We start from the raw sequence: 19,766 nt of genomic DNA on the forward strand, positions 1-19,766 counted from the left end.
ATGCTGCTGCGGGTGCGCGCTGCCGTGGCGCAGCTGGCGGCGGGGCTGGGAGCGCAGCCCCCCGCAGAACCCCGGGGCGCCGGGGCCGGCCGGGGATCGCCGCCGCCGGCCGCGTTCTGCCGGCCGGCCTTCCTGCAGCTGACTCCCGAGGAGCTGCGCCGCGCCGATGACCACACGGGGCGGGCGGTGCAGAGCCCCCGGGACGGCCGCGGCCGCCTGCCCTGGAGCACGGGCTACGCAGAGTGAGCGGGGCCGGGAGCGGGAGCGGGAGCGGGAGCGGGAGCGGGGCCGGAGGTTTGCAGCCCGGGGAGGGCAGGATGGCACCGCTCGGCGCTGAACTGGGGACCCTGGGGACCAAAGTGGGTCGCGGCTGGCGGTGAGCTGCGTCTGTTCCCTTTCCAGCAGCAGCAGCAGCGAGGAGCGGGCGCAGTGGATGCCCGTGATGGGAGACCAGCAGCGAGGGGCCGTGCTCTTATCGATCCCCGAGGGGTTTAGGTTTTTCTGTACGTTTTGTTTTCTGCGCTTTCTGCACAACACCCGCTGTCACCGATGGGTACCGAGGGCGAAGGAGCTGCGGCACCTCCGGAAGGACTCGGGGGGGAGCAGGGGCTTTCTTGGGGGTGAGACTGCTTGAGACTTCCCCTTCAAGGACCTGATTGTTTTCTTCTTTCGCTAGCTGCGAGTTTCAGCCCTAACTGAGAGCAGGCAGGAAGGTCAGACTTTGAAGGCTTTTGCTGCTTAGTGCTGTCAGCCCACTCCCGCATCCCTTCCTCGAGCTGATCTTCCCGATATCCCAGAGAGCTTTATGAGATATTGATCTTGCCCCTGGAGATAGTGAGACAGGAGTACGCAGCGTGAAAAAATTCCCTTTTCAGTGTCCCAGGAGTTCTTTCTGCAAACCACTTGGAAAGTCTGCCCAAAGAAAAATCACCCTGCTGTGTTTACAACTTCTTCCTGTGAGCAGGTTCTGCTATGTAGACCTGAAATCTGCTGTGTCAGCACAGGCTGGGAAAAGTCAGTATGAATATTTTTGCAAAAGTTCTGCTGGTTTCGTCATCATCACCTTCTCCGCTCCTTCCCTGAGCCCTCTGCTCCCCCCAAGAGGTGATGGGACATGGATGAGGCTATGGTTCTCTCCGTGTCCCCCGGGGGTGTCTGTTTGAGGTTGATGCAGGTTTTGGGGCAATTATTCTGCCTGGGGCAGTGCTAGGGACCTCAGCAAACCCAGTTTATTTCTGGTCACTTCCCTTGGTAGGTGCATGGACAACTGCTTCCCCCTGGACCCAGCTGTGGGTGGGACTCAGTGCTGCTCCTGGCCCCAGATCAACCCATACAACTGGTCTGGGACACCTGGGACAGGACAGGATCACCTGCACAGGGCATCCCTGGCATCCCTGGGGACTTGAGTGGAGGGTTGGGGGTGGGGGGAAGAGTTGCTTCAAGATGGCAAGTTTGCTGGAACATGATGTGAAAGAAAGGGCCTTTACACCTTTTTTCCTCCTGGCAGGGTGATAAATGCAGGGAAGAGCCAGCACAACGAGGACCAGGCATGCTGTGAGGTGGTGTTTGTGGAGCAGAGGCCCAGCCCAAGGGGCTGGCTGTCATCCAGGGAAGGCAGCGGGGAGCTGGATGGGGTGAGAGCTGTGGTGGTTCACAAACAGGGACACGACAGAGAAGATGCCCAGCAGCAGGGCATGAGATGGGAGACGTGGCAATGTGTGCACACTGGGGATTCCCTTGGTTCGTGGCCCTTCTCTCTGCCTGCTTCTACCATCCTCCATCCCCATGTGACTACCCCAGGGCTGGCTGGACCAGGGAGACCAGTAGCCCATGTGCCCTGGGAGGCTGCAGAGGTGGCTGCAGTGCTGGTGCCTCCCCTTCGGAGGCTGCTGGAGGCATGAGGTATCTGAGGCAGGACTGGGCTCCAGCCAGGGATCAGCTGTGTCCAGACACCCTTGGTCAGCTCCCACATTGCTCCTGCCTGCACTGAGACCAGTGAGACTCGTGTCACTGTCCTCAGCTGGTGGCCCCAGCTACTCTGAATTCCCCATCCCATCTGCTTCCTTACAGGCTCATTTAACCTTCCCTATTCTCCCTGCAGGGCAGGAAAGGTTTTTATTTCCACTACTGGGCCTTGTTTGATGGCCATGCGGGCAGCGGTGCTGCTGTCATGGCATCTGAGAGGCTCCACCTGCACATCTGTGAGCAGCTCCGGGACCTGGTGGAGATCCTGCAGGACCCCTCCCCACCTCCCATCTGCCTCCTGCACGATGCAAAGACCGGTTCTGCAGATCCAAACCAGGTGTCCTGCACAGAGGACCATGGGGAGGTCCCAAACGATGCTGTGCCACGGTTTCACCTGGAGAAAGCAGTGTCCCATGAGAGCCTGGTGATCGGTGCTATTGAGAATGCCTTTAAGCACATGGTGAGGATCCTCTGCCTGTGGGATCATCTAGGCCATCCCCTGGGGGCACCTCTTTGCTGTCTGTGTCTGCATCAGCTTGACCCCACTGGTAAAAGGCAGCTCTGCAGCAAGGAGGGGACTGCAGGGAGGGCTTCAAGCATGATGATCTCAGAAAGGGCTCTGTGATGCTCCACATTTTGAGCTTTCAGACCGCAGAGGCTTTGGGCTCCAGGCCTGTGTGGGTGCAGAAAGCTACGTTACACTTTGTTCCAAGAGACCGACCTGCTCCCCTCCTGTCTTGCTCTTTCCTGCTTTTCCCACTGCCCCAGTGAAGCCACATCCCTGACTGCCCCACAAGACCCCTGGCCCCCCAAGCCCTACAGCCGCTCCATGGCTGCGTGGGGAAAGGTGTCCTGGCTGCTCACTGCTTCCCACCTGGGGCTGAGGTGCTGCTGGAGCAGCCAGGTGCTATCTGGGGCTGCCCACCTACCCTGCAGCCTCTCTGTCTCCCCAGGACGACCAGATTGAGCGGGAGCGGGCGTCCCAGCACCTTGCTGGGGGGTGCTGTGCCCTGGCTGCCATCTACCTCATGGGCAAGTTCTACGTGGCCAACGCTGGTGACAGCAGGTACAGCCCCACAGGGCAGCCCTCACCTTTTGTTCAGTGACTGGGGACACCCCACTCAACTGGGTGTGGTGCCAGAGGGATGGCTGCTGAGAAACACCCAGCTCCAGCCCTGTCTAGAGGGGGGGGGGGGGGGGGGGGGGGGTGAAGGTGGCAGAACTGGGCAGAGTCATCCCCTGCCTGCTCTGTGCCCCGGGGGACAATGCTGTGATCTCTGTGTTTGCCAGGTGCACAGATAGGGCTGTAGAATTGCCTCCCAAAATCTGGGATGTGCTCCCTTCCTTCCTAAGAACATCCTCTCTGCTAACCAGATGGCTCTTGATCACACCCTGGCCCCTGCTGCTGGCACTGGTCTGGGCTGCAGGTTGGAGAGTGAAAACTGCACTCAGCAGAGCTTTCGAAAATGTGCAAGAAGTCATTTTAGAGTACACTTCATACCAGTGACCTGTTTCAGGAGAAGGACACAAATCTATGTGCAGACAAGTGCAGTGGGAGCTTGGAGCCCTAGAATTTTAATTGCCATGTGTGTTTCCAGGGCTGGGCTAATGTAACTGCATGTGTGTGTGCCCACACCCCCAAGCAATGGCAGAAGAGCAGGTCCATCTTACACTAAAGGTGACACTCCAGGTGAAGCTGGTTTGAACTGCCCTGTATTTATCATTGGATCAAAGAATGGTTTGGGTAGGAAAGGACCTTAAAGCTCATCTTGTTCCCTCCCCCCTTGCCATTTGCAGACACATTCCACTAGACCAGGTTGTTCCAAGCCCTGTCCAACCCAGCCTTGAACATTTCCAAGAATGGGGCAGCTACAGTTGCTCTGGGTATTTACTGCAGGTTACCTTGTCCCCAGCAATGTCAGACCAGCAAATACAGGCTCTGGTCAATTTTCTGAGGCTGGATGTCCTTCCAGCTTTGAGATAGAGAAGGAGATCCCCCATACCTCTGCTTTTGGGTGCAGGTCCCCCTCCATGGCAGCAGTGGCTGTGCAGGATGCCAGCATGCAGGGAGAGGGTCCTGGGGCTGTAACTGTGCCTCTGGGTAACAATCTGTGTTGTCTTCTCAGGCATCAGACTGCCAGAGCTGAACTCAGCCTGGCCTTACATCACTGGATGAGACTCACAGCCACCAGTGTTGAAGATCCTTGGGCCTACCATGACATCCAGAAACATAATCAGATCTTTATGTTTTTTTCAGACATTAAACTCTAAGAGCAGCCCCAGCAGCAAGTGTCAGTGCTGGTGTGGGATGGGCATGTGCTCCTGTGTGCTGCTGCAGGCAATTTCTGCCCCTGCTGTGTGCAGCTCCCATCTAAAGGAGGGTGTCCCACCTTTGTGCTGCTCCTTTTTTAACCATATCCTGTACTTTGATTTGGTCTGCTTCATTCCCCTCTGCCCTATGCTTCTCTCCCATTTCCCCTTCCTTCCTACCCCTCTCCTGCACAGGAGGGAGGTATGCCATGCCCTGCCCAGGGGGGCAGTGAATCCAGGAAGCAGCCCCCACCTCAGGCTGAGAAAAGCGTTGGCAGCAGAGGGGAAGGGGTTGCACCACTCCTGGGAATCAGCCCTGGAGATCCAGGCTCAGCTCCTCCACCAAGTCTCCTCTCTAATCTCATCCTTCCATGTTTCATTGCAGGGCCATTATCATCCGTAATGGGGAAATCATTCCAATGTCCAGGGAGTTTACTCCAGAGACAGAGAGGCAGAGGCTGCAGTTTTTAGTAAGAAGGTCCTTTCTTCTAACCTCGTTCCTGCTGAAACACCTCCTGGTCTCTTCCCAGCCCCCTGTGCTGCCTGCTGGGCTGCTGCCATGGTGGGGTTCTGGACCCAAGGGCAGCCCCATGGCTGGCACCTGCTGTTGGCGCTTGTCCATACCAGACTGCTTCCTGGCATGGGAAGAGGCACTGAGATGCAGAGAGCTGGCATGGGGCCATCTTGTGTCTGGCAGAGCCCTGGTTTGCTGTGGGCTCAGTGTGAGGGTCTGTGACTGCGAGCCTGGCACAGACAGGACATCGAGAGCCCAGGCTTTTGGCATGGGGCTGGATTGACACGTTTGCATGGAGCCAGTTTGGTCCATCTTGTCCTGTTGCTATTCAGAGAGCAGGGAGCATCCCCTGTCTGGGCTGCTGTGACCTGGAGAAGTGTGTGCTCTCTTTCACTGTCGGAGTCACTGCAGTGCCTCTGCCGAGTCCTAGTTTCTTCCCTGGCTGCTCCCTGGAGAGTCAGAGCTGATGTGTGGCAACAGGTTTCTGTCTTTCACCCTGAAAGCTCCCTGTCCCTCTCCTGGATGAACCCCCCGGTGCCACCCAGGCAGACTTTGAGTTTACAAAGACCTCTCCGAGGGCAGCACAGGGGAGGAGGAGTTTGTATTGGAGAAGGTCCTGCTGGATGAAATTTCCTGGCTTGCAATGTACTTGGAAAAACACTGAGGCGTTTTTCCTTGAATAGAGTTTTGAATGACCAAGAGGAGGAAACTGCTGTGATCAGAATCCTCTTCAGCTGGCTGCGAGGGGCAGGGCACAGGCTGGGACAGGCACACACTGCTCTGCCATGTGATGCTGAGGCTGTGCTCAGGGCTCCCCCAGAGCGGCTGGGGGTCTCCATGCCACTGCACCAACACCCTGCCACCCCATCTTCCCAAGGGATCTCCTTTTCTCTTCCTGCTTTTCTTTCCCCTTCAGCACTTTCCAACACTCCCTGTTCCCGGTCCCTCCACACTGTGCTCCATGAGGGCTTGGGGCTGCCCTGGGTAGGGCTCTGTGCTGCTGCTCATCCCTTGTCACACTCACAGCTAGGACACTGTTTCAGAAAAGACCCATCACTCTTTTTCTTGGGTGAGTGCCATGCCCTGTGCTGAGCCTGGGATCCTGGAAGGTTTGCAGCTATGACTCCTTCTGGGTAAATTCCAGCTTCTCCTGGAATTTGCTGGTGTTTGATTGTTTGATCCCTTTTGGAGATCTTCATTTCCCAAAACCCTGTTTGCAAAAGCTTCACCTTCTTGCTGAGCGCTGGCATGGCTGTCCTCAGCTCCAGTTTCCTCTCTGGCCTAGCACAGGTGGGTGGTTTGAAGCTGCTTTGTCAGCATCTATTCAGGTGGCTCCAGAGCAGCCAGTGTTATCCCACCATGGAATGTTGTAGCCAAAGTCCCGGTGGATGGTGGATCCTGATCTGGGCAGGGCTGGAGCCACAGATCTCGCTCTCCCAGCCCTGTGGCTGAGCCTGACCCTTCTTCCTGCAGGCATTGCTAAGGCCCGAGCTGCTGGGGAAGGAGTTCACCCACCTGGAGTTCCCCCGCAGGGTCCAGCCCAAGGAGCTGGGGAAGAAGATGCTCTACAGAGACCAGAACATGAACGGCTGGTAACCCCCAACCCTCTGATGGCACTGGGGACCTGCTGTGGTGGCTGCTCATCGCTGGCATCCCATCCCATGGGGCAGGGGGCTCTGGTACACTGGGTGCCCAGGTCCCAAGTGGTCAGCAGAGGTGCTGGAAGCCTTTACCTGCTGACACCTTGTCTCTGGCTTATTTTGACCAGGGCTTACAAAAAGATAGAAGAGGATGACTTGAAGTTTCCACTTATCTTTGGGGAAGGCAAAAAGGTGAAGTACTGTGATAGAAGTTTGACAGGGGTTGTTTTTTCCTGCCTGCTCTCACTGTTTTGGGAGATTTTAGCCCAGTTTTGGTGGTGTTGTCATCACCAGTTCTCAGCTGGGAATGGAGCTAGAGAGAAAAAGCTGCTTAAAGTTCTCTTTTGATTCCACCATTCTCCAGGCTCGGATGATGGCCACAATTGGGGTCACGAGAGGCCTGGGAGACCATGACCTCAAGGTGTTCAGCTCCAACATCCACATCAAGCCTTTCCTGTCCTGCTTCCCAGAGGTAAGCCTGGCTTCCAGCCACTTCGCCCCAGGGGTTCCTGCAGTGGCCAGAGCCACTTGGTGGGACCAGATCCATGATATGCCCAGTGCAGCAGCAGCCTTCTCTGCCTCTCACCCTTGCATCTTGCCCTGTTGCCTGCCAGGTCAGGGTTTATGACCTCACGCAGTATGAGCACTGCCCTGACGATGTCCTGGTGCTGGGCACCGACGGGCTCTGGGATGTCACCAATGACGAGGAGGTGGCTGGTGTGGTGATGGAGGTACTGACGAGCTACGAGCCCAATGACCCGTGCAGGTGAGCTGCAAGTGGGCAGGGGGACAGGCATGTTGTGCACTCCACCACCTCCCCTTGACCTGGCTCCCCAGAGCAGTGTTGTGGCCACACATCCCTCTGGGCTCCACAGTGTGCATTGCTCCCCTGGACGTGCATATCTGAGCCTGGATCTCTCCAAGGGACCCTTTCCTGCACTTCTAGCTGCTCTAGCTTTGCCCTCCTTGCCAGGATGCTGCATCAGGGGGGCCAGGGGTCACTGCTGAGTGGTTCTTTGTTGTGCCTCCAGGTACACCATGGTGGCCCAGGAGCTGGTGGTGCGGTCACGGGGGGTACTGAAGGAGCGGGGCTGGCGGCTGGCCAACGACAAGCTGGGCTCTGGTGACGACATTTCTGTTTTTGTGATCCCCCTGGGTGGCCCCGGCAACTACACATGATGCTGAATGAGCCTGGGGCAGCGGGGCTCACCTTGCCTGGATGGAGATGAGCGGGACGCTGGCACTGCCTCAGGGCCACCCCTCCTCTAGGCACTTGTTTTTTGAGCCAACTGCAAGAAGAGTAAGAAACCTGGAGCCTCAGTCTGAGCTCCTTCCCAGAGCATCCCCCTCCACCTGCTTGCATCCCAGTCCCAGGTGGAGATGGAGAGGACTTGGATAGAGTGAACACTGGGGTTGAGGGATGTTTTTATGCTGCTACTTTCTCAATACTGTGAGAAGCCTGAAGGCTCCTTGGCTCCTCAGCATATCCTTTGCCTCTTGCCATGGCTGTGCTGACTGTAGCCCTGTGTGGCAGCCTTGGGGCTGCTGGGGTGCTCCTATCTGCTGCAGTCACCCCCAACTCCTGCCCTGTGATGCTTTGGCCAGTGACACTGAAGCTGCTGCTGGAGCTGGGGCTCACACAGGATACGACTGGGAGTAAAGTCCCATGGGCAGCTGGGCAATGCTCAGCATGGCACAAGTCCAGCTGTGGCCCTACAATGACCATCCCAGCCTTGTGCTCCCAATTTTCAGCCCCTCACACCTTCATTCTGTCATGGACCTTGTCTCTGTCTCTAGTCTAGGAGATTGGAACAGTGACCAAGCTCTGCTGTGCACCCAGAGCCCTGAGGAGGAATAAGCCATTGCACTGGCACTGGCTGTGCCACAGGTTCTACCCCTTCCTTTCATGCCTTGGATCACTGCAGTGCTTCTGGAGCTAATTATTTATTAACTGGAGAGCTGAGCTGGAAGATGTCTAAATCCTTTCTTGGTGTGGAGTCTATGAATGTACATCTATATTTTGGAGTGGTTCTGAGTTAGCAGCCTCACACAGAGAAGCTCTATTCAGGTGAGCTTAACAGCTTAACTGCACTGGATCCGCTTAGCACAGGGCTGGGAACCCACAGTAAAAGCAGCTTTGTGTGACCAGGGCAGGGAAAGACAGAGCCCGTGTTCTCCTTAGTGATCTCAGAACTGGTGCAGAGAGAAGCTGGAGCAGTTGATCTCTGCACTGGATTTTTGCATCACACACGTCTCTTGACCTGGAGTATCCATTTCCCAGACCTCTGCAGTGTTCCAACCTCCTAAACTGTGAGGGATTGTCCCATCCTGGCAGTGTGGGGATGGAGAGAGCTGGGCCATGGTCCCTTGTTTGGGAATGGCTCCGTGGCACCAGTTGTTTGTCCTGTCACTGGGTGCAGCCAGCTCTTGTCAAGTGTCACCTCTGGTGAAGGTTTATCTCCTGTAACCAGTGAGATGTAAACAAACTGGGTACACATAATGGAAAGTGAAAGTTATGCACAAGGTTTGAACCTGTTGGAATCCATGCTGAAGGGAGCAGGGAGTGGTGCTGGGGCCAGGAGCTTGTCCTTGTGTAGCACTGTGTGTTTAAATAAAGATTTTGCCACTCCTAGTCCTACTTCAGTCTCCCTTTGCAGAGCTCTTGCAAAGAAGACTGACCGAAAAGCCAATTAGTTCTGATTAATTCATGTAGGCAGGCAAACAGGCCTGTGCAGAGCCATGTGAGCTGCTGTCCATCTGCCCTTGGCACTGGTGAGAGTCCATGGAGTATCCATCCTGGCACTGGGAGCCACTGGTGTGCTGCCAGCCTCAGCATGGGGCTGCCTGGGGGTCTCGGACCCCTGGCTCTGGCTGGGAGGCAGCAGCAATGGCCTCTGGTGGGAACAGCAACATTACTCACGGAATGGAAGGGAGAAAAGGCAAATGGTTTTCCTGTCTGTGGGGGAGGGAGCGGGGCAGGCTGTGGCTCCCAGGAATGTGCTTATCCCAGGCACCCAAGCAGCAGCTACCTCTGCCTCGAGGGTGGGCTGCCGGCTGGAAGCATCCCTGCTGTCCCACGTCCCTCTGACTGCCATCTGCTACCTCGGATACTCCCGATGCTCTCTTCACACTTGTTTGCACAGCCCTGTTGCCCTAGCACATTCCTTTTCATGCTGGTGGCTGAGAACCGGCTCCGCTTTTCCAGGTCACTGCCCGGCTGTCGGATAAGGCAAGGAGGCAGAGGCTGCTGCATTTAAAGCTTCCTCTGTGGTTCCCTTTTTTACTAAGGAAACATTTCCTTTGGAACAAACTCCTGGCCTGGGGCTTGATAAATTAAGAAAAATTGTCTGGAAGCCCTTAAAATAGCAGCGGTTTATGAGCCTGGGTCTGGGCCAGGCTCCCGGGGCTGCCTTTCCCTGGCTGAGGGACAGGAACTCTGCCCTGCAGCTGCATGTCACGGGCAGAGCTGCCCCCGGTCCTCCCTGCCCGCTGCCCACGGCGGGCGCGGCGAGCCGGAGCCCACCGGTGGCACTGGGGTCACCTTAACGCGGGGCACACCATCACAGGCCCCTGCTGCCAGTGCCCCTGTGCAGGGGACCCTGGCGACAAGGCGTGTCCCCCAGCCCCCTCTGTGTCTGTCACAGTGGGAAGGGTCTTTGCTGCTGCCCTTACCTGGCACAGGGGGCTTGAGGGCAGCTCGGCCCCTCCCCACCTCCTCGGGAACCTGAACCGGGGGGCGCCAGGGGCTCCGCGGGGAAACACCGGGAGGGTCCCGGGTGTCCCGGAGCCGGGCAGGGCAGCGCTGGAAGGGGCACGGCTCGGCTCGGCTCGGCACCGCTAGGCTCGGCACAGCCCCGCTCGGCTCGGCACAGCCCCGCACCGCTCGGCACAGCCCCGCACCGCTCGGCACAGCCCGCACGGCTCGGCACAGCCCCGCACCGCTCGGCACAGCCCCGCACCGCTCGGCACAGCCCACACCGCTCGGCACAGCCCCGCACCGCTCGGCACAGCCCCGCACCGCTCGGCACAGCCCCGCACGGCTCGGCACAGCCCCGCTCGGCTCGGCACAGCCCACACCGCTCGGCACAGCCCCGCACCGCTCGGCACAGCCCGCACGGCTCGGCACAGCCCCGCACGGCTCGGCACAGCCCCGCACCGCTCGGCACAGCCCCGCACCGCTCGGCACAGCCCCGCACGGCTCGGCACAGCCCCGCTCGGCTCGGCACAGCCCCGCACGGCTCGGCACAGCCCCGCTCGGCTCGGCACAGCCCCGCACCGCTCGGCACCGCCCGCACCGCTCGGCACAGCCCCGCACCGCTCGGCACCGCCCCGCACGGCTCGGCACAGCCCCGCACCGCTCGGCACCGCCCCGCGCTCCCGCTCCGCCCTCGGCACGGCCCCGCACGGGGCGGTGCCCGCAGCCGCGCGGCGGGGCCGGGACCGGGACCGGGACCGAGCGGGGAGCGGGCTCCGGAGCAGGACGGGGCGGCGGCGGACAGAGGTGCGGGGTCTGGGGGAGCCGAGCGGGGCGGGGGCACCGCTGGGGGCGCGGGGGATTGGGGTCCGTGCTGGAGGGGACGGCGGGGGAGGGGGGGATGCTGGTGGGGTGGGGGGTACTGGTGCGGAGTGGGGCCAGAGCTGGGATCTGGGGGAACTGAGGTCTGCATTACTGGTTCTGTTTGGGTCTAAGTTACTGGCGGAGTTTGGAGAAACGGGGCTTGGAGGTTATCGGGAGAGCTGCGAGCGGAGTTTACTCGTAGGGTTTGGAGAGATTGAGATCTGGGGCTATAAATGGGATGTGGGGTTACTGGTTCTGGTAAGGTGTGGGCCCAAAGGTGGGGTTCCTGGGGTGTGGGGTCAGTGCAGGGTGGGGGAATGGGCCCGGCCGGGCTGCTGGGTGGGGTGGGTGTGCCTGGGGGTGCCTGGGTGTGGTGAGGGACGGGTCAGCTGCGCCTCAGCTACTGCAGGTTGTCAGCCCTGGAGGGTGGCCTTGGGGTCCCAGCTCGTGGTTGTCTCCCAGGCGATGTCTGACCTGGGATGAGAGCCTGGGGGCTGCTGCCCCATCCCACATCCCTCCCCACAGCTCCCACTCCAGCAGTGTCCCCGTGTACAGACTAGCTCATGGAGTAGCCGCTCTCTGTTTTCTTCAGAAAAAGGAAAAAAGTTCCCTTTCCTCGCTGCTGAGCTCATTCTTAAACATTTATATTAGGGGGGCTTGCGGGAGGGGAAATAATTGTGTAATGTCTTAGGAGCAGGGGAGCATTCCAAAAGCATGACTGCGTGGCCTTTTCCAGCACTAGCAGTCTGGCAGCCAAGTCTCTCAGTGGCCGCCAAGCTCCCCTAAAGCCAGCCCAGCCTCTCAACAGCCCCTGGAGAACAGGAGTGTGATCCCTGGGTTTCATCTGTGTGGGGTGGGCTGGGGGCAGGGGCCTGGCTGAGACCCTCAAGCTGACATCCCCGGGAAAATGTTCCAGTCGATTGGCTGGCTGTGTGTCGCGGGGACCAGTTGCATTTTGTTTCTATTTTCCCAAGTGCTCTTGGTGTCCAAACGGTTTCAGTTTATGTCCAGCTCCTCTGCCTCAGCTCAGGTGGAGACTCTGCATGAGATTTTGTGGACTTTCTCTTGCATCCAGGTTCCTGACAGCTACAGCTTCTCCGGGGAAAGCATAAGTGGAAAATAAGCCAAGTCACTGTCTTCCAACAGGTTATCAGGAGCGTTTAACCAGGCTCACCTCCCAACTTGCCGTTTGCACTGGAGAGGCGTATTGACATGAAAAGTAAGGAATTGTATTAGCAAATATTGATCGGCGCTGGGGCAGGCAGGCGTTGCACAAGTACAGGCATCTGCTGAGATTGTTATTTGGAGCTTTCAGCAAGACACTTGCACTACCGTGAGGCTGGAAAGGCTGTCACTACTGCAGGAGGTAAAATAAGAACATGGCATGATGTCCTTTGGAAAAGGAGGTAAGGGCAGGCAGCTTTTCCCACAATGCTCAAATACTTGTGGTTTGAGCTTTGTTTAAGCTTTCAAATTCTTCTGTTCCAAGTTCTTTTCTCTGTTTTGCTTTTGGATGGTTTTTGTGGGATTTAGCAATGAAAATGAGCCAGCCTGGACACTCTGCTCCGGGTCTGGACAGTTGCCCCTTGCCACTGGAGTGTGTGTTATGCTCAGCCTGCCTGGTCGTGCCCAAAGAAAATCTCCAAAAATATGGGTGAGGTCTAAACTTGAGCACTGGGTTGAGCTCCTATTTTGACAATCACTTGTTGTTTGGATGTAGCAGGTCTAGAGGTCTGAGGGAGGTTTCAGGCAGCTCCCTCAGTGGAGACACAGAGGTTTCCTTGGTGCTGGGTAGTTCTGGCAGGCGAGCCAGGAGGCTGGGGGCAGTGGGCAGTGGTGGCTGAGGGCTGAGAGCTGGTGTGTGCTGCACAGACTGCACAGCTCGGCCAGCCTGGGGGCTGGATGGGCACGAAATTACAGATGCTGCTTTGCCAGAGCCGGCACCACTTGGATGGTCTCAAGCTGTGGTCTGCCCAGGAGCCCAAGCTCTGCCCTGCCCATTGCATTTCCCCTTCGCATCACTGTTTGCTTCCAGCTCTTTTTGGAAATCTTTTCTGTCTTTCAGCCTTAATGATTCTGTGATTCTGTAGTAAGAGTCCCTCTGGGGCTTGCAGCAGTGGCTGAGACACTTGTCCTGTCCTACCTTGGCCATGGGTTCTGTGTCTCAGCAAATGAAAATTCCCCTCAGTGGGCATTCCTGTGGGGTTTTAATTTGGAAGTTTACTTACTTTATCATTGCTCCAGGGAGTCCAAACTGCTAAAACCATTTCTGTATGGTCACACCAGGCCCTACAGCACTGGGGGTATCCCTGTGGAGAGGTGTCCCTTCCAAGGAGCTGTTCCTAGCGCAGCTCTTTCTCCCCCAGCCCTACCCAGACTTCAGAGCTGTGCCTCTGGCCAGGGCTGTGATCCCTGGTGTGACCGGTCTGACCGGGGTGGGGCCATCAGCAGTGCTCGGGAATTTCTGCTTTAGAACAAAACCCCTCTGTTACCTCTAGGAAGTCGAGTCTGGCCAAGGAGGTTCATTCAAAGATTTCTGTCCCTGGTTGGAGTCTTTCAAAGCATTAACATCTTTCTCTGCTCTTCCTGAGTCCCCATAGCAGACACTGGATGATAGACACATCCTGCTCAGCAGGAACTTCGCAATTTGAGGCACAAAGCTGGGAGAGACCAGCAACACGAGGGCTGCCCTGGAGCCTGGCTGATTTTATGGTGATGGCTTTAGGATAGTTGCTTGGAATGTAGAACAGAGCAATTTGGGGTCTTGTTGCAGCTTTTTGGTGAGCTGAAGGAGATGCCTGCTCAGGATTCAGCTAATGCTGGCAGTGGTTGCACAGATTAAACCCACAGACATCCCCATGTGGGCCCAGCCAGCAGCAACAGCAGGTGCAGGGATGGGTGTGGGAACCCTGTGAGGTTTGGCAGTGGGAAATGCTAGCACAGTTGCTGCTCCCTTTTGTTGTCTCCATGGATGAGCAGGAGGCATCTCCAGCAGGGCCCTGTGAGTGCTGCTCACACCCCAGAGCTGCCAGTTTGGATTGCCAGTGTGGGTTGGGCACCACTGGCTGTTATTTGGGATGGTTGGCACTTGGCAGGGTTTAAAAATCTCAAATTCCATGTCTGTTGTGGATGACCATGTGCTTTTAATCATTTGGCCTGATGGCAGTTGTAGTAAAGCTGTCCTCAGATTATCACAGAATCCCAAAATGTTTTGGGTTGGAAGGGACCTTAAGCTGATTTTGTTCCACCCCCTGCCCTGGGCAGGAACCTCTTCCCCTGTCCCAGGTTGCTCCAAGCCTCTTCCAACCTGGCCTTGATGCTTCCAAAGATGGGGCAGTCACAGCTTCTCTGGGCAGCTTGTGCCAGGGCCTCACCATCCTCTCAGGGAATAATTTCTTCTGGAAGGGGTTCTGAGGTCTCCCCAGAGCCTTCTCTTCTCCAGGCTGAACACCCCCAGCTCTCCCAGGCTGGCTCCAGAGCAGAGGGGCTCCAGCTCCACAGCCTGGCTCCAGCAGCTCTGTCTTCTCCCTGTGCTGTTCCCCAAGGCTGGGGGCAGCTCTGCAGGTGGGGTCTCACCTGAGTGGGGCACAGGGGAGAATCCCCCCCTGCCCTGCTGCCCATGCTGTGGGATCAGCCCAGCACATGGGAGTGTTTCTGGGCTGCCAGTGAACGCTGCTGTGTCATGTTGAGCTTCTTATCCACCAGCACCCCCAAGTCCTTCTTCTCAGGGCTGCTCTCACTTAATTCTTCTGCACTTGTACTTGGGATTGCCCTCTTTGTCTTCATGAAATTGTCTTCGTGTTTTCCACTCTTTTTATCTGCTCATAATCTGGCAACAGTGCAAAGAATCCTTGTCCCAGGGACCGGCCTCATCCTGCTGAGCAACAGAGCATCCCCTGGCAAAGAAGCTCATCTCTGCTGGAACAGAGAGCTGCTGGCATCTGGTATCGGTTCTGTTCCAGCTGCTGGGCCCAGGGCACAGATGGGGGCACCCAGCAGACCCCTGGGGCTCACAGCTCTTCCAGCCTCCTTGCCCTGCTCTTCACGGTGTGCCCAGCACACCAGCTCTGGATTAGTAATGGGCTATTTCTGGATGGCTCTCCTGAGTAATGGAATGAATTGTGCTGGGATTTTTGGGTGGGGACGGTGCCTCTGCCCTGTGAGTCACCACTCGGCATCACGCCGGGCTCGGAGCCGTCCCGGGTCCAGGAGGATGCTGGAGGCCGTGGGAAGGAGCTCTGGGGGTGGTGACTGTGCTCAGCTTGGAGCCTCTGCTGTCCCCCTCGCAGGGTAGGGCAGGCAGGGCAGCGTTCAGGCAGGAGCAGTGCCACTCGGGTTGGTTTTGGTTTCAATCTAATGTCTGCAGGCTGGGCACGGGCAGATCCTGGTGTCCATCTGGGAGTGGGTGTTTGTGTCCTTGGGCATCTGCTGCTCCTTGGCTGCAGATGTTGTCATCTGCGTGGTGCTGTGGGTTAGATATTGGCACGGCCCAAAGTGCCTTTCCTCTTGGAGATACGGAGTCACAGAGCAGCGTGTCATGTTTTGCTGTGGGCAAAGAAGCTTTGCGTCCAAGAAAACAGGATTTTTTCTCCCTGAGCTATTCTTTTTCTGTGCTGTGGAGAGAGGATGAGCCTTGGGTCAGGAAGGATGGTTTGCAACAAGGGTTGGAATTGAGCATCTTGGAGGTCTTTTCCAGCCTTAATGATTCTGTGGGACCGGGTTTGCCTGGCCCAGCTGGGGCAGGCAGGAGCAGCAGGGCATGGGGAGTAGGGAGAGGAGCTGTTTCCCTCTCCATGCTCAGCACTTGCCTCTCTAAAAAGTGCCCCTGATTCCTAAAAGGGACCCTTTGGAGCACCTTTTTTTCTCTGACTTCAGTGTTGCACAAATATTCTCATCTTCCTGTAGACGTGCTGCTCCACTGGGATGTGTGCCTGACACCAAGGATCCCAGCTGAGGAATGTCACATCCTCCCCGATGCAGCCCTTGATTTTCACTGTTCTCACCTTACAAGTGCCAGCTTTCTATTTTTATTAACAGCTCCAGAGCAGTCAGCAGCCATGGACTCAGCTTGTGAGCCAAAATGCTTGGAACCTGCAAAGATCCATGGCTACAACAGGGTCTGGTCTGGGGATGGGTGAAAACTCTCTCTCTTTTGCCCAAACCTTTGGGCAGTTTGATTTGTGAAACTGGGGTGGTTCCCCGGGGTTTGTGACAGGGATGACCTGCCAGGCACATTGATGAGACAAGTAGGTCTGCAGCCTGCCTTTGGAATGTGAGTCAACCATTCAGGCTCATTTCTTAATCCTTCACTTGCAGCTAATTATGATGCAGCTGGACTCCTGTTTTACCCTTTTCCTCCGTTTTCTGTTGGCACAGGATGAGGGTGGGATGGAGCAGGGACAGATTCCTGGCCTTTGTTAAGGCTCAGTATGAGTGCCCTGGTTAAAGGCCAGGCTTGTGATATTCTGGCCTTCCCAAGGTGATCCCAGTGGTCCTGCAGTGATCCCAGCATGATCCACTCCACTGCTTGCAGCTCAGTGCATCAACATCGGTGTGTGTGTCCTTCCCACAGGGTTGCTTCCTGTGAACCTTCCCCAGCATGGGTGGCTCCTTCCCATCCTGCTGCCTGGGCAGAGGGTTTGGGGAGGGATGCAGCTGAGGGGGAAAGCATGGGACATCCCTGCCTTCAGGAGAGGTTTCTTGTTCACCTGTAATTTCCCCCAAAGCAGTGTGAATTTTCAGGGATTAAACCCTGACATGTCAGCCTGCGTTATTCCCAGGATCTCTGAAGGAACAGGGAGCTGATGATGTGCTGAAGCCTGCAAGGAGCGGGTCAGGCTCTTTGGACTGGGAGTCTGGAGATGGAAAAGAGATTTTGGTCACAAGGTTGGGGAGGATGTGATCCCACCACGGCTGATTTTCTCATGGCTCATTCAGAAGCTGTGCCAGGCATTTTGTGGCATTGTCCTGGCTGGTTCCCAGGCTCAGCTGCAAACCCCTTTTGAAAGTCAGGGATGCAAAGGCATAGTTTTCTTTGTGGAACTGCCCGTTTTCCCTTGAGGCAGAAAGCCTCCTGCTTTGTGGTGGGGTTTCAGCTCTGTTTGCTGAGTGATGACTGGCATCTTCTCCCACTGCCAGTGCCAGCGTCGGCTCTCTTGGTTCTGTGGCAAAGGCTCCTTTTTCAGACAGGCTGGGATGGGGCCAGCCCGGTGCTGGCTGCCAGGCACACACCTCCTGCTTGCACAGACCTCCAAGAGCTTGGCTTGGCGTGTTCCAGCTGCTGGTCAGATTATTTGGGGTCTGGTGAGCATGCTGGGGTGAAACCCGGGGTACAGTTTCTGCCCTGAAGAATTTATAGTTTTAAAGAAACGCAGTGTGTGTGTGCAGCTCTGAGGTTGTCTAAAATCCTGGTTACCTGGGTGGCAAAGCAAAGCCAGGGAGGGTTGGATGTCTGGGGAAGGCAGAGTGGTTTGTCACCTCCCATGAGGTCCCTGCCTGCAGCCACCAGCACTGACCACAGCTGGGACAGTTCTCCCAGCCACAGCAGCAGTGCTGGTTGTAAATGGTTCCAGTCAGACCAGATCTTGTGGTTCTCATGAGCTGATGTATGTGGGAGCTGGAGGGGTGTCTGGCAGAGGGTTGAGGCAGCCTCTGTCCTGTCTGTCACTGGCTACTCACAGTGGGATGTGCCCAGGTGCTTGTGTCTGGTATCTCCCAGCCTGTTGTGCACAGGAATTTGGGGGGCCAGGAGCATGAACTGCCTGTGCTGCTCTGTCCTGCTCACCTGCTCATGTCCCCACAGCGATGGCAGCCATCAGGAAGAAGCTGGTGATTGTGGGAGATGGTGCCTGTGGAAAGACATGTCTGCTGATCGTGTTCAGCAAAGACCAGTTCCCCGAGGTCTACGTGCCCACGGTGTTTGAGAACTACATTGCTGACATAGAGGTGGATGGGAAGCAGGTGAGGGTCATGGCCATTCTCATCCCCTCGCTCTGTGGTGCCATGCTGGCAGTGCCACCCCCCAGTGCTGCTGCCAGGATTGCTCTGTGTGCTCAGGTGCGCCTGCAGCCCACGGAGGAACCCCATGGCTCTGGCATTTCTGGGTCACCCTGAACCTGCCCCAGTTTGAGGAAGAGACAGCTATACCTGAGGAAGATAAATCTGTCACTCCTGGCCTGCAGAGCCATTGAGCCGTGTCCTTCTCCACTGTCAGGTTGAGTTGGCCCTCTGGGACACAGCAGGACAGGAGGACTATGACAGGCTGCGGCCGCTCTCGTACCCGGACACAGACGTGATCCTCATGTGCTTTTCCATTGACAGCCCGGACAGCCTCGGTAGGGACCTGTGGCTCCCACACCTCCTCGGTGCTGCTGCTGAACTTCCCGGGGTCTGGGAAGCCCCAGTGCTGCACCTCGAGGATGCCAGAGCCTTCCCTTCATCCCCTGATTGTTTGTGCACGTCAGGGAAATGCTGGGAACTTGCTGCCTGGGAGGTGGTGGGAGAGGAGGATGCTGTGGGGTGAGCTCTCCCTGCTCCAACGGGAAAAGCTTGGGGCTGGTTTCTGTGAGGAGGCTGTGGGGTAGCATCCCCTCAGCTCATAGGATTCCATGTGTGATTGTAGAGAACATCCCTGAGAAGTGGACGCCGGAGGTGAAGCACTTCTGCCCCAGTGTGCCCATCATCCTGGTGGGGAACAAGAAGGACCTGCGGAATGACGAGCACACGCGGCGGGAGCTGGCCAAGATGAAGCAGGTGGGGACAGCCCTGGGTCCCCCAGCCAGCAAGCCACCTCTGCCCATACCAGATCCTGGCTGGAAGGGCTAGATGCCCCAAGGGCACTTGCTGTTGTGCTCCGGCAATGTTTCCAAACGCTGTTTTTACTGCTTCCTAGGAGCCCGTGAAGCCAGAGGAGGGGAGGGACATGGCCAACAGGATCAATGCCTTCGGCTACCTTGAGTGCTCGGCCAAGACGAAGGAGGGGGTGCGGGAGGTGTTCGAGATGGCCACCCGGGCTGGCCTGCAGGTGCGCAAGAACAAGAAGCGCAGAGGCTGCCCGCTGCTGTGAGCGGCCCCGGCCGGCACCGGCACCTGGGCCCTGCCCGGGGAGGGAGTGCTGGCAGGCAGCCCAAGCAGGACCTCGTGGTGCCACTCCCTGCCCCGAACGCTTTGCACCAGAGCTGCCACCCACGCTCACAGGGTGTCCCTGCGACGTTCCGGGGCCGCGAGGGGCCAGTGCCTTCAGAACCTGCTGCTCTCCGTGGGCTGGGTGTTCGTGTCGCTCCCGTGCTGCCCTGGTTTGTACTGAGCTCCCCGGTTCTGCCTTTCCCGTGGGCGTTGCTGTGGTGTTTGCTCTCCTTCCCCAGCTCTGGGCAGGTGCCACAGAAGCAGGAGGTGCCGGTCACAGCTCATGCGTGGGCTCTGCCAGGCCCTTGGTGTGCTTTGCCCGCTCTCCTTGGCCGTGCAGGCAGCACACGCCAGCGTTACAGACTTGCCCAGGCAGCCTTAGCCCTGTCTGAGAGCAGAGCTGGGCTCGGCTGCTGCCAGGAGCTCTCCTCCTGGGACGTGTGCCCAGCTCTGCCGGTGTCGCCGCCTTCGAGTCTGCCTCGGTCATGGACTTGGCAGCACTAAACCCAACTGCATAACTGGGAGAATAAATGCAAACCGGTATTTTAGTAATTGTAACTTTGCTTGTGTGGTGTTCTTCTGGCTCTCCTTTGTGCCCCTCGCTGCTCCAGGCTCCTTCCTGGGGCCTTGTGCTGCAGGGTGGGGACTTGCCTGG

The 19,766-nt window shown here is 57.4% G+C and overlaps 2 protein-coding genes across 5 annotated transcripts; both read left to right on the forward strand.

The window, feature by feature from the left end:
* On the forward strand, nt 1–7,608 carry PPM1J (protein phosphatase, Mg2+/Mn2+ dependent 1J). The gene is made up of 10 exons (XM_062509541.1): nt 1–242; nt 1,508–1,634; nt 2,102–2,425; nt 2,919–3,031; nt 4,661–4,745; nt 6,263–6,381; nt 6,558–6,621; nt 6,794–6,901; nt 7,044–7,195; nt 7,461–7,608. The coding sequence occupies exons 1-10, from the start codon at nt 1–3 to the stop codon at nt 7,606–7,608; spliced, it is 1,482 nt and encodes a 493-aa protein (XP_062365525.1).
* A 3,228-nt stretch (nt 7,609–10,836) lies between these two features.
* Nucleotides 10,837–19,654, forward strand: RHOC (ras homolog family member C). 4 transcript variants are annotated; one of them, XM_062509409.1, is made up of 7 exons: nt 10,837–10,930; nt 12,134–12,393; nt 17,790–17,947; nt 18,201–18,321; nt 18,609–18,739; nt 18,879–19,010; nt 19,184–19,654. In XM_062509409.1, exons 2-7 carry the CDS (start codon nt 12,372–12,374, stop codon nt 19,613–19,615), a joined length of 996 nt encoding a protein of 331 aa, XP_062365393.1. In that variant the 5' UTR covers nt 10,837–10,930; nt 12,134–12,371; the 3' UTR covers nt 19,616–19,654. The 4 variants fall into 4 exon arrangements, with proteins under 4 accessions (XP_062365393.1, XP_062365394.1, XP_062365395.1 ...); XM_062509410.1 differs by having other exon boundaries at nt 12,134–12,206; XM_062509411.1 differs by having other exon boundaries at nt 18,879–19,325.
* Nucleotides 19,655–19,766: the final 112 nt, after the last annotated feature.

Source organism: Cinclus cinclus, chromosome 27, assembly GCF_963662255.1.
Source record: "Cinclus cinclus chromosome 27, bCinCin1.1, whole genome shotgun sequence".
Classification (NCBI taxonomy): Eukaryota; Metazoa; Chordata; class Aves; order Passeriformes; family Cinclidae; genus Cinclus; species Cinclus cinclus.

What these genes read in the sequence shown, in the direction of transcription:
- PPM1J (XM_062509541.1), top strand. Translation starts at nt 1, where the DNA reads ATGCTGCTGCGGGTGCGCGCTGCCGTGGCGCAGCTGGCGGCGGGGCTG. An exon ending in TGGAGCACGGGCTACGCAGA is followed by an intron (nt 243 to 1,507) that starts GTGAGCGGGGCC and finishes TCCTCCTGGCAG; the next exon opens with GGTGATAAATGCAGGGAAGA. An exon ending in GCAGCGGGGAGCTGGATGGG is followed by an intron (nt 1,635 to 2,101) that starts GTGAGAGCTGTG and finishes TTCTCCCTGCAG; the next exon opens with GGCAGGAAAGGTTTTTATTT.
- RHOC (XM_062509409.1), top strand. Translation starts at nt 12,372, where the DNA reads ATGATGTCCTTTGGAAAAGGAG. An exon ending in TAGAGGTGGATGGGAAGCAG is followed by an intron (nt 17,948 to 18,200) that starts GTGAGGGTCATG and finishes CTCCACTGTCAG; the next exon opens with GTTGAGTTGGCCCTCTGGGA. An exon ending in CCACCCGGGCTGGCCTGCAG is followed by an intron (nt 19,011 to 19,183) that starts GTGCGCAAGAAC and finishes CCACGCTCACAG; the next exon opens with GGTGTCCCTGCGACGTTCCG.